The 12466-nt window shown below is 43.1% G+C and overlaps 4 protein-coding genes across 5 annotated transcripts in view; 3 read left to right on the top strand and 1 right to left on the bottom strand.

Moving 5' to 3' along the window:
- Window positions 1-10394, top strand: part of LOC145451723 (sperm motility kinase Y-like) — a 43784-nt gene extending 33390 nt beyond the window's left edge. Inside the window, exon 4 of the mRNA XM_080329969.1 lies at window positions 10334-10394. Within this exon, the coding sequence (XP_080186095.1) occupies window positions 10334-10335 (2 nt within the window). The 3' untranslated portion in view covers window positions 10336-10394. The remainder of the gene's footprint in view (window positions 1-10333) is intronic.
- The window catches only part of LOC145451713 (uncharacterized), a 312192-nt gene that overhangs the window by 188639 nt on the left and 111087 nt on the right, over window positions 1-12466 (top strand). The gene's annotated exons all lie outside the window — the stretch shown is intronic.
- Window positions 1-12466, bottom strand: part of LOC145451721 (uncharacterized) — a 118572-nt gene that overhangs the window by 62229 nt on the left and 43877 nt on the right. The gene's annotated exons all lie outside the window — the stretch shown is intronic.
- On the top strand, window positions 10402-11607 carry LOC145451724 (uncharacterized). Its single transcript, XM_080329970.1, has 4 exons — window positions 10402-10562; window positions 10616-10808; window positions 10929-11107; window positions 11168-11607. The coding sequence occupies exons 1-4, from the start codon at window positions 10425-10427 to the stop codon at window positions 11468-11470; spliced, it is 813 nt and encodes a 270-aa protein (XP_080186096.1). The 5' UTR covers window positions 10402-10424; the 3' UTR covers window positions 11471-11607.

Raw genomic sequence — 12466 nt, 5'->3', positions numbered from 1 at the left:
ACCATACGTGATTAAAACTCATTCATCACATACCCGCAAACGACAATTATCACACACGCTTCCCTTGAATCAGGTCAGATATGTCACGATACACGCGAACTCAAATCATACAAAACGATTCTGATTCAATAACGGATACTCCACACAACCTATGGTTACACTCGATTGAACCGAGGATCATCGATTGAGAGGTACACAAGAGAAGCCATGTACCATCCCGAGTTTTAAAATATGACTCGGAGCAAGGAGGCCTCCGAATCAAACATTTCTTTGAATCTGATCGCACCACGCTTGACTGATAGTTAATAACCTTGATATTACTCCCTTGATAATAAAATTATATTCACCGCAAGCGAGTTTCGACACCCAGATAGCAACCATACTCAATTCCAGAAAGCGCGACACGATAGGCCAGCCGCCTTGATAATAAAATTATATTCACCGCAAACGAGTTTTGACACGCAGATAGCAACCTTACTCAATTCCAGAAAGCGCGACACGATAGGTCAGCCGGGTTTTGAAATCAACAGGCAGAACCAGTGATCAATCCACTCATAAATAACGAGTCACGCCACAACCGCGAGAATTACGTCACAAATATTACACCAAACTCATTTCAAACGGAAATCAAACAGCCACATATCGATCAGATCGCTTGCAGCAATCCGTCACGAACTGCAATTCTGCAAAATGCGTAAGTCCGTTATCCTTTGTTTCTTTATTTTATTAGAGATTTTAGTTTCTTTAAGTTACAAGACGATATGCGGCTATATCCACCATTTCTCTACTACTAGTGTTGAGACAGCAAAAGATCTGTCATTCTCGGCTGAAGATTTAAGGGCCAGAGATCATATTGCTATTTCTGATCCATCGGTACCACATCTCCCCTAGTAGATGCTGCAGCGAGTTGCCGGAAAGGTGTTTCAACATTGCATAACAGATTGAATCGCCCCCTGGAGACGTGTCTTTCCGGGAGTGTATTGCGCATTCCAACTCTGACATACTGAAGGGTATGTTCAATTCACCTCCAATACGATTTGAACTTGCGGTGGGCATTTCAATTCTTTCGGATTCATTTCTAGACTGCATGAAGGTCACTGGGTAATTCGCGTTACTACTGACTCTACAGAAGGCCACCGAGAGGGCTTCGGCTTTGGATCGATCGGCCTTCAATGTAGTGTTGTTGACATTGAGTATCGGTATTGTGCGAGGTGCGGAGGCCCCGGACATCGATGCCACAATTTTCCACGCCTTGCGGAAGTCCGTTTTTCGGTTAATAGAATCGCAAAACTCTTCCCAGCACGACCTCTTTGCAGTCAGAATGGTTTTGCGGCATTCCGACCGCAGTCGCTTAAAGCAGATCACGTCACGGTAATTAAAAGATCTTTTCATTTTCAAGAATGCAGCTTTCTTGCGTCGAACGGCCCTTTCACAGTCCTTATTCCACCAAGGCACAGGGATCTTGTTGGTGTTTCGCGTCCGGGGAATTGTGATTTTGGCGGAATTGATTATGGTATCTGTGAGAGCAGTATTGAGTTGCTGTACATTTTCCGGCATGGGGCTGCTGAGGGCACGGTCCACGTTCTGCGAGAAATCCAGCCAGCTGGCTTTTTTCAGACACCATCTTGGTATTTTTTGCGAACATGCCACATTGCAGTGAAATGTCATGGACATTAAAAAGTGATCGCTGCCAATGAGGTGGCCTGACACGCTGGTGTGACAACAAGCCGCAATGTCTGGTGACGCAAGGGTTAAATCAATCAGGGATGAGCGATGTATGGCATCGGCGGATAGGTTGATTCTCGTCGGTTGCGAATTGTTGAGCAAAACGTCGGGTGCGAATTGTTGAGCAAAACAAAGTTATGCCTGTCAATATAATCATAAAGTCGGTTACCCCGTTGGTTTGAGCGATGGCTCCATGCCCAATGGCGAGCATTAAAGTCACCACAAATGAGTGACCGCGACTCTAAAGATGACAAGAAAGACCACAAATGAGTGACCGCGACTCTAAAGATGACAAGAAAGAGAGGTCGTCATGGCTCAAAGTGCAATCGAGAGGTATGTAGACGTTGCATATAGTTATGTCGGCAAGTCTCAGGCACATCAACTCGAAGCAATTCGACGCCACGGAAACGTCCTCGCGACAACTCAGAGATTCTGCAACAAAAGCTGCCAGATCACCCTTGTGAACCGTCTTGTCGCGTCGGAAAAGCCGATAACCCCGTATATTTGTCGATTAGGTGAGTCTCTTGCAGAAGAATATCATCTGGTTTGTGATCTAGGGTCGAAAGAAAATGCTTGAACTCCGGCAATTTTTTATATAAACTACGGCAATTCCATTGTAATATGGTTAGCGGTTTATTGTCCATCGCAATTTTGTGGGACCGTGGCTTCATTTCGTACCTCCGAATTTTGATTGTTTGCGTTTTTGACATTTTCTGCAACAAGGTCGAATCGATATGCTGTCCAAAGTACTTTCTAAACGCTTCTGCGACGATGTTAAATATGTTTCCGTTGCCAGTTTGGCAAGCTGTAATCGTAACCTGGACGATTTCTGCTACCATCACCAGCAGTTGCATCGGTTCTAATTGATTCAAGTGAACTGTCGTGTTGCCTGCGGTATTATCAGTCTGTGTTGCGGTGGGGTTTCGTAACGCAGATTGTTCTGATTGATTTCTCTGTAGTTCTCTAAAGTCCCCTTCATTGGGTGATGGCGCGGTTGGTATATTTCTGTTAAGGGGATTTCTGACTTTCCATGATTTGTTTTTGGCGGTGACTTTATGTGCGTAGGACTCTTTTGGCATTGTCGACGAAGCAGAAATGGAATCCTGCGGCGTTGTCGAAGAGTCCGATACGAGATCCTGTGTACGTACCTGATGCCTCGCCTCAGGGAAGGAGAGGTTTTCCCTCTCTTTGACAATTTGGATTTTTGCTTCTTCTTTATAGACGGGGCACCCGCCATAAGCGGCACTATGATTTTCATTGCAATTGATACATTTTCTGTTCTTTTGGCATTCATTGTATGCATGGTCCATGGCGCCACATTTTGTGCAGCTCGGTTTTCCGCGGCAAGATTTAGAGGTGTGGCCGAATTTGTTATATCTGAAGCAGCGAGTTGGCGGTGGGTTGTAAGTGTTCGTGCGGAAGCGAAGGTAACCGAACGTGACGTAGTTGGGTACCTCTGAGAGAGAGTCTTTATTTTCATCGAACCAAAATAGGTAACAAACGGCAGTGATGGTGGTACAGAAAATATGCGAACTAAAGTATAGCAAGACGGACATGCTTGGCTCAAACCCTTTCTCTGCCCTCCGTTTCAGGTGCGACACACTACTGGTAGCCAGGTCTTCTAACAACTCACTCTCCGGTATTTCTAAGGGTACCCCTTTGATGACTGCGCGAATGGCGTATGGCTTCTGTGCGGTGTGAGGTGTAACTGAGATAGCAATTTTAGTATTTGTGGTCGTGTCACTTAATGAAACGCAAGCTAACATTTTAGTCACTTGCTTGTGGTTATGACACGTAAGGAGAAGATCTCCCGAAGGGAGTGGCTTGATACCAGCATAGCTGTCGATGATAGCGTATAGAGCACTGTTAACTTTCCAAGGGTGATATCGTGTCATCACCCTATCTCTGCCCGAAATTATAACGGTATTACTATTGACGGGATCCGTCACGAATGCGGATCCCCCACCTGACACCGGAGTGGCCAATGATCCACTCGGGATAATGCTCGGTGAAGAGCTATCAAAGTTTTGGCTAGACGATGGCTGAGAAGTCGTCGTAGCGTTGGGATTATCTACGATCGCGAATTTCCTGGCAGGAATCTTGGTATTCCCGCAAAATCCAACAGCTCCCTCGTCGCTATCTGGATCTTCCATTCTACGTTTAAGATTAGAGGTTATACCCTCCATCACCTACCCTTTTTAAGGCGGTAAGGGTATACACTCTACTAACTACCTGACCAAGATCCCAAGGGACACGTCTGCATATACACTACGTGAAGACCTAACCTCGCGGAGTATCGATACCTAATGAGGCAAACGAAGACTAGCAATAATTATTCTTCACGAGAGACCTCCGTACTCGACGACGGTGAGACGGGAATGGTTAATTTATGATAAAATCTTTCAATCAGATCGGCGATTGCATATATAATATGCTATCAATTTATTGTCCTCTCTACTCACGTAATTAGATTCACCGGTTGAGCCGAGTGAAGTGCCTTGAAACGGAGGCCCGTAAATAATAATTAAACATCTTCGGCGGGCGGACCCGTTGATATGACTTCGTTACATGATGTTATTTCATGACTTCCAGTCTGCTATAACAAAAAATATAGAATCGCTCAAACGTGAGCTTCTAAACTAAGAGACGCATACGATTTCAAATTGGTATTTCTTCACTGGCATAACATTTTTCCCAGCGGGATGGTATTTGTCTTGTGAGGTTCAGATCGCAAAGACAGCAACATTCGGCGCCAGTCATTGGACGCCTATGGACAATTAAACCTATATGTATTTTGCATAACGAAGTCTTCGGTCAGCATAAGGGCATAGACCTTTTCGGCCAAGGTTTTCTCGCTGCCGATCGTTCTGGCACACTTATTGGAGTCGCATGTTATATGGCCCAAAATTTGATTGTATTTCTTGGTGTTTCATGGCGCGGTAATGGCCCAATACCCAATAAAAAAGACAAATGGCTACTTGAATTCGCGCGCAGCGCGAAAAAATTTTGAAAAAATTGCATAAATTTTCAAAATATACTCTATGATTTATGCTAATTCACGAAATAATTTTGGGCCCCCTTCGAGCTCGGGTCCCCCCCAATTCGGGGGTTTGGGGTGCGGCAGTTACGGTGCTGGGTGTGAATCTCTGAAAGGTCCTGGTTCGTGTGAACGCGAACCTCTTTAAAAGGTTCTGTGCGAACGCGAACGTGAACCTCATGACGTCACGTGACGTCATATTGCTAATTGCAAGTGATAGCCTATATTATAGCATAGGGTTACAATATTTTGGAAATCTTAAAAGAGGACACTTTTGCAGAATTTTCAGGCTTGTAAAACCGGAGGAGAATTCTCAAAAAATGGTAAATTTTTCCCACTTTGTTGTCGGTTGACTAAAAAAAATGTCAACTTTCATGCCCAGCGCCCAAAATACACTAATTTCCTTCACGTTATCTGGTGTTGACTGAAAAAAAGGCCCACTTTCCACTCAGCTCCCGAAACACCCGCCGGAGCTTCACTCCGGTGCTGATTTACGGCATCTAAGTCGAATTTTGCTATATAAATGACCACGTGCACGTGCGCAAATGCGCAGTGCTAACACGGTCTGTGCGCACAAAAATCCGAAGTGATGACCTTTTCTTAGTTTCTACGCACTGTTGTCCAATGGTCTGCGCAGTGAGTTGGTGAGTGTGCGCAGTCTCGTCAAAAATTAGAGAGAATATTGCTCGTAACCATACGGACCCAACAACACTTGTATCCCTTACCGTCGTTCTCAGTGCCAGGGCCAGAGCACCCTAAATTTACACAGACGCCATTCAGGATCTTGGCTTGTCAATGGAAGATACTGACGTCAACGCGATGCAGCAACGCAATAACTACAGATTGCCATGGAGTACTCACAGTTGCACTGCTTTGTGTTATTCTCGTTTACGTCAATTTCGATATACCTGCTGCTGCTACCAACACAGTCCTCTCAATTGTATTGCTTATGCCTTTCCATTTTCAAGCCAACTCTGTGTGTCTAAGTGAGTCGTCAGTTTAGGACTACCTCCACAGTAGCAGTGTATAGATTAAGTCAAAACTGCATTCGCTTATGGCAAGTTGGCAACATTAATCAGGGATACTTAATCTGTGACCAATACCTACATTCTACTTGTTTCATTCTCGGTACAAAGGAAATACATTCTCAAGTTCTGAATTTGTCGAATTTATTGGCGAGTTATTGATTTCGTCAGCACTCTTAGAATTTTGTGAAATCAAGCGAGAGTATGCAAGATTAAGAAAGTATTGTTGTGGAAATATTATTATATCAGAATTAGGTAGTTCTTCTATTCAGAATCTTAGGGTATCATAGGGTCCAAAACGAATAAATGGCATAAGCTGCCCTGCACTTGTCAAAGTACTTGTGATGCTGGGCAAGTACTATGGTATCACCGACTCATTTCAAAATGAAGACTTTCTTCTAAACGCTCAAGTCTATTAATGATCTTGATTTGGTAGAATAGGGACACTTGATATCGATCAATACACACATCACAAAAGTGCCGCAAACATGTTCTAAAACTACTTTAAAAAATATAACACTCTAGCACAGTGGTTCTCAACCGGTGGTCCGCGAAGCAATTTCAGGGGGTCTGCGAAGCCTCAAAATAGTTGATAACCTAATTCGGAAAATCACGAGGCAGTTTCGCTTCAGTACCAGTAAAACTCCAGAGCTCACTTCAACAGAATGGCCATCTGAGATGAAATATCCTACTGTGCAGACTCATTCTAATTGCTAAATTGTCAATAGCCTACTGATACAAACATTTTGCGGTTTAGAGATGTTTTGTTTGGGATTGTGGGTAAAAAAAAGTGAATGAGTAGGGTCAATCACAGTAACTTCGTAATGTTTACAAAAATCCATTTTCCCCGGTGACATACATAACCATTTTTTTCATAATAACTTCAAGATAAGCTGCTGGATAGAAATGAACAGGCTTGACGTTATGTGTTCATTAAATAAATTGGTTTGTCAATCTTGGTGCCATATTTGTTGCGATTATACCCAAATGTGTCGTCGGAAGCGTAACGCGGTATTATTACACTCGCCACCACCTATATTTATGGAAATGGATTTTGGCACTCGTTCATATGGAATCGAAGAAGCGGATTTTCAAGAAACGAACACGTATTTCAAGAAATGCAGTTGCAGAATTCGCTTTGAAATAATAGAAGTCAACCCAATTTTTACATAAATATGGTATTATTTTCAAGAAAGGGCATTTATTTGCACGAGACAGATAACGATTGCACGATACTTGAGGTAAATTTGAACTAAAACTTCATGGGGGTCCGCGGGCGTCCTTGGCGGTCCGAAGGGGGTCCGCGAAGACAAAAAGGTTGAGAACCACTGCTCTAGCAAGTATGCAATATTACATAATACTCTGAAAAGGTAGGAATACCATCTTCTTTACTTTCATTCAGTGTGCATGCCTCCTCTTTACATCGCCTAGGCCAATGCTAATAAACCAATGATCATGATGATGATCGTCTGTCTGCATCACAGCATAAATGCTTTAAAGTTTTAAGGTCTCTTTGCTTCATGATAAGCTTTTTTCTGATGAGTTCCTGTTACCCATTCGTTCACCATCTTTCTTCTCTTGCTCGCTTCCATACGTCCTCGTCAGTGGTGCCGATTTTCGAGCCTCATCGGCTTTAGTTATGGCCATCTGGGCTTGATTACATGACGCTGCTCATGTAGTTAGGTAAGCATGCAGTGGGGAGTCCAGATAAGCCTCCGACCCACTTGCGTCAAGTGGGATTCGAACTCAATTCCAACGCTTCACCAATCTTTCAGCTAATTTTGCAGTTACCAACCTCTGCATCATAAACTTTCTTTCTACTCATGGCTGAACTGAATATTTCCCAATTCTCTGCCATCACCACCATATATTGCTGATATTGGATGGTCGTTGTCTAAATCATTTTGACTTCTTCTGACCAGATTCGGATTAATTTTGAAGAACTCGCAAATCGTAAAAGTAGCTTAACCAAATCCATCTGAAATCAAATTTAACACGGTACGGTAATGTTACAATATTACTAATCACCGCTGTTGACTGATCACTATCTCCGTGTCGATAAGTATACACTTGAAGCATAATAATGCTGCAGCCAAACGATGAATAGTTAGTAGGTCCAGTCGAAGGTACTAAACCATGGAATTACTTGTTTGACATAGGCTATCTTAAACTGATCTACTCCATCATGTTAATTGAATACCATACATTGTCATCTATCTGCAAGAAAAAAATCAATCCTGTTTTAGCCACTTTCGTAACACAAACGCATAATGTGACAGCAAAGACCAGCGCAGTGGCAGAAATTGCGACATACAAATGCATTACTGTCGCAGAGAAGATGATACCAGAAACGCGCTTGGCCCCAGACGGTGGTTGCTATGATGAAAAGTCACGTGACTTTCGAGCCCAATTGCGTCGTATAAATTTGTTTCAAATTTACAAGATTTCATATTCTATGATCTATTTGGCTGATAGTTATAAGGTAGTTAACCCATTAAGACTGGTTCGACATGTGTATTCATAGGGCCTATATGTGCGCCCGTTACAACGCCCGTTGGAAGTATAGTTTACTCCATATTCGTTACTCGATTCAGGTTTGATACCATCAAATCTGCACTTCAATCATTTTGCAAAATACAATGACTTGAATGAATCATGCCTCTTATGTCGAAATGTCGGCGTGACTTTATGGCTTGACTCGTGCCTTGACTTGACTGGACTTGAATTGAGACGCCCATTTTAAATGCTATGTAGTGAACAATGTACCTTTATTATAGATCGCCGCTTCTGGGATTTTTGGAGGTACCTTTGCGCGTCATCCGAGGAGGAGAATGGTCAAAACTTCAAAAGTAAATATTGCATCCTGCAGCATGAATACAGGATCCAGTTTATCTGACATTAAATTTACTATTAGCCCCATCTGGGATCAAGCGGTATGAAATGAATACACCGCATAGGCCTATATACCGTCCTTACGAAATCTGATACAGCGGCTTTCAAATTGGTACTGTTGTAACCAGGGCTTTGGAGCCGGGGTCCAGGAGTTGTGTATTTGCAACGGAGCCGGAGCTGGAGCCGGAGCTGGAACCGAATCTCTGAAGGAAATTCTAATGGAGTCAGACCCGGAGCTGGAGCCGGATGTTTGAAAAGTAGCTCTGGCTCTGATGTATTTCATAAAATGCCATCCTACTATTATTAGGAATGTTTGTGATTTGCCTAGTTGATGCAACCTTTCTTAACTTTGTGTGTTTAAGTTATTCATGGATAATGCCCTAAACCTGGGTATGCGAGATATGGCATGCATACTCCGTAATTACTCTATTGTGGGACGTACTCGCAATTTCGTCTTTAGCACAACACTTACGGTCAATTGTGCGTTTCGAAAAATATGGATCAGTATGGATTTCACAAAATGGGACTGGGCTTGTGTGAGCTGAGCATATTAACTAATGAGTAGGGCAAGTTTTCGTTGCAGGTAAATCCATGGAAAGTTGCATTTATTTTTGAAAAAGTTAAAAAGTTGCTGAAGTTGCATTTTGCTCGGTTGATAAAAAAAATGTCAATTTCTCCGGCTCAGCTCCCGAAATACCCGTAAAGGCGTTACTTCGGTGCTGATTTACGGTGTTTCAGTCGAATTTGGCCGTGTATTTCACCAAAATCGAAAATACTTTCATGAAAAGTCGAAAAAGTTGAATCATTGTTGCAAAAATATGCATGAAAAAATGGATAAAAGTTGCTAAAAGTTGCACTATAGATAAGATTCCTTCAAACAGCTTAAAACAGCATTCTAAATATCTTGCGAGCAATGTTCAATCTAAACTGCGCACGTGCGCAAATTAGCAGAGCGGACGCGGTCTCTGGGCACAGAAAATCTAAGTTGCGCACAAAAATCCGAAGTGATGACCTTTTTTTAGTCGTTACGCACTGTTGTCGAAGGGTCTGCGCAGTAAATTGTCGAGTGTGCGCAGACTCGTCAAAAATTAGAGGGACATTGAATATGACCAAAATTCTCAAAAAATAGGACAAAAGTGCGTCCTCCCAGGACACTTTCCAAAAAGTCAAAAAAGAAGACAAATCGTCTTAAAAGAGGACGTATGGTAACCCTACTATATTAAAGTACTGGATACCTAGCGACGACTGGGGTCACAATGCTGAAGTACATATTGAGGTTTTAAACGTCGCCAAATGTATCAACTGGGGCAATCAAATGATACAATAATCCCATAAAATAAATATCTTCCGTCGCTTTGCCAACAATTTCGACGAGGACTTGCAAGGGAATATAAGATTACGCCGTAACGGTCTAGACCAGACCGGACAATGAATTCGGCGTCTGAGTATAATTGCTACATTAATATTTAGCAAAGTGTAAAACGGGTTTCTGTACTTGCCACCGATATTACCCCGTTAACAAGTTATACAGCAGTAGCCAACACACCAATCGCACGGATTTGGTTTTCATGATACAGTAAACATATGAAATCAAGATCGATGCACGACGTGTTGATCGATCTTTGACAAGTTCTCTCAAACCGATTCCGTTCAGAACCACGATCTGCAGCAGAAGTGTTGCAGCGATATCGGAACAAAGGACGAGTGATGAAGTAATCGGTATTAGTTTCGTCATAAAGCTCGAAATGAGATTGTTTGAATTCGTTCGCAGATATTTCGGGACTGTAGGCAATGCCGAAGGAAAGATGAACGGTCCACATGGCATTTGCCCGACGGCCTCTGGCGATCTCGTGGTCGCAGATTTCCACAACCATCGGATCCAGGTTCGTGGTTTGTTTCAGCGGCTTTTCTATGCTCGCATCATTCGCGTTTCCAGATCTTCGACGTGAACGGACAAGTCAAGGGATGCTTCGGGGGCAAAGGAAAAGCAGGAGGACAATTCAATGGCGCGGCCGACGTGTGTGTGACGTCACGGGGATGGATTGTCGCCTCGGACTTTGGCAATCACCGAATCCAAATATTCGACGAACGAGGAAAGTTCGTTCGGAAGTTCGGTGGCCATGGATCAGGTGTCGTGTGAGGGTGATCACGGTAACGCAGGTCACGGTCAACTCTGGGTTGACAATGGTGCATAAGGCCCTGAGTGTCGTGACAGTGATCGGTGAAAGTGACGCCAGTTTTTGTCTCAGGAAGGGGAAGACTGATCTCTCCCCTCGGAGTCGCAACAGACGACAAAGGTTTGATCTACGTTTGCGACTCGGGCAATCGCCGAGTTCAAGTCTTCACGGAGGAGGGAAAGTTCGTTCGGCAGATCGGCACGGGAAGTTTGAAATATCCGCAATATCTTTCCGTGACTTCAAACGGCAGAGTACGTGAGTCGTCAGCTCCATTTGAACTCTCGTGACCTTTTACCTTTGACGTTTTTCAGGTGGTCGTCACTGGCCAAGGCAAAGTTGAAGGTTTCGACTTGAACGGCCGCCGTTTTCTCCACGTCGGGTCTCATTTCAAGAAACCGCGAGGAATCACCACAGATGATCGCGGCAACATTATCTTCGCTGAGTACCACAGCGGCCGGGTTCAGATTTACACGGGCGACGGAAAATACGTGTCTAGTTTTGGGAGCTGGGGTTCTGAACTTGGACAGATGAAGTATCCTGTAGGAGTTTGCGTTTTGTCAGATGGACGAATCGCGGTCTGTGACTGTAGAAACCACAGAGTTCAAATCTTTTGACCAACGAAGATTTGAAACGTACATGTTGCTATATTTCGCCACATTGACTTTATTATAAATCTGGATTACGAATGCGAGTTACGTAGGCTTCGTAATCGCGGCGCAGTCTTAAAAATAAACGAATTTTCAGTTCAGTGCATACAGACTATGGTTTTAGTTTACGCAGCAACATTAGAAAGTAGGTTTTGTGTTATGGATTCCAAGGAACTTTTTGCGGGCCGCACAAAATGGCTCCGCGGGCCGTACTTTGACCAGGTCTGCCATAGTTGATTTATTATCACATAATTGTGAGTTGTTTTGACACTCAGCGAGTTAGTGACGCTGCTTTACTACCAAAATATAAGAGATATGGCGCTATATGTTGAAAATGATGATTTTCATGTTACATGAGACATTGTTAAACTGTTGTATATATTGTACATATTGTATATTCGTTGTAACTGTACTAGTGTTTAGAATATTCTGGAACTTTGATAGCTAACCACTGGTCTCCAAACATGAGTCTGAATGACTCATATTGAAACTGTTCTTGTATCTCGTATACGTTCGAGTTAATGTTTTGATACTAGGGTATAATTGGTTTGATTCTGGCCTACCTCGTGGTAGAACGATATTTCGCTCGCTGTATGAACAGGTCTGCTGTAATATACTCTGCTGTGTGTGTGTTGGACTATAAAGTAAGCTACAAGTTGAAAAATGTCAAACGACAGTGCAAAATCTACAATACAAACGAAATGACGGTTGCAAAAAAGTTTTAACTTTGTAAACAATTTTGACATTTTTTTACCTTGTGCTACAATTTTGATGTATCAAAAAAAAACGCACTAGTTAGGACTAATTTAAAGAATTACCTTGCGGGCCACGGGTTGGCCGCCCCTGTTTTAATATCAATAGCATGTCGGTGATTACCAAACATAGAGCAGGATTAATCCAGGTGGGCCACAGAACATTTTCAAACCGCAAAATGGGCCACGGCCGAAAAAGCGATGAGAACAC

Source organism: Botryllus schlosseri, chromosome 12 (assembly GCF_051294905.1).
Source record: "Botryllus schlosseri isolate E-star chromosome 12, Bs_hap1, whole genome shotgun sequence".
NCBI lineage: Eukaryota > Metazoa > Chordata > Ascidiacea > Stolidobranchia > Styelidae > Botryllus > Botryllus schlosseri.
Note: the sequence above shows the minus strand (reverse complement) of the source record. Positions and strands in the feature narration are given on the sequence as shown.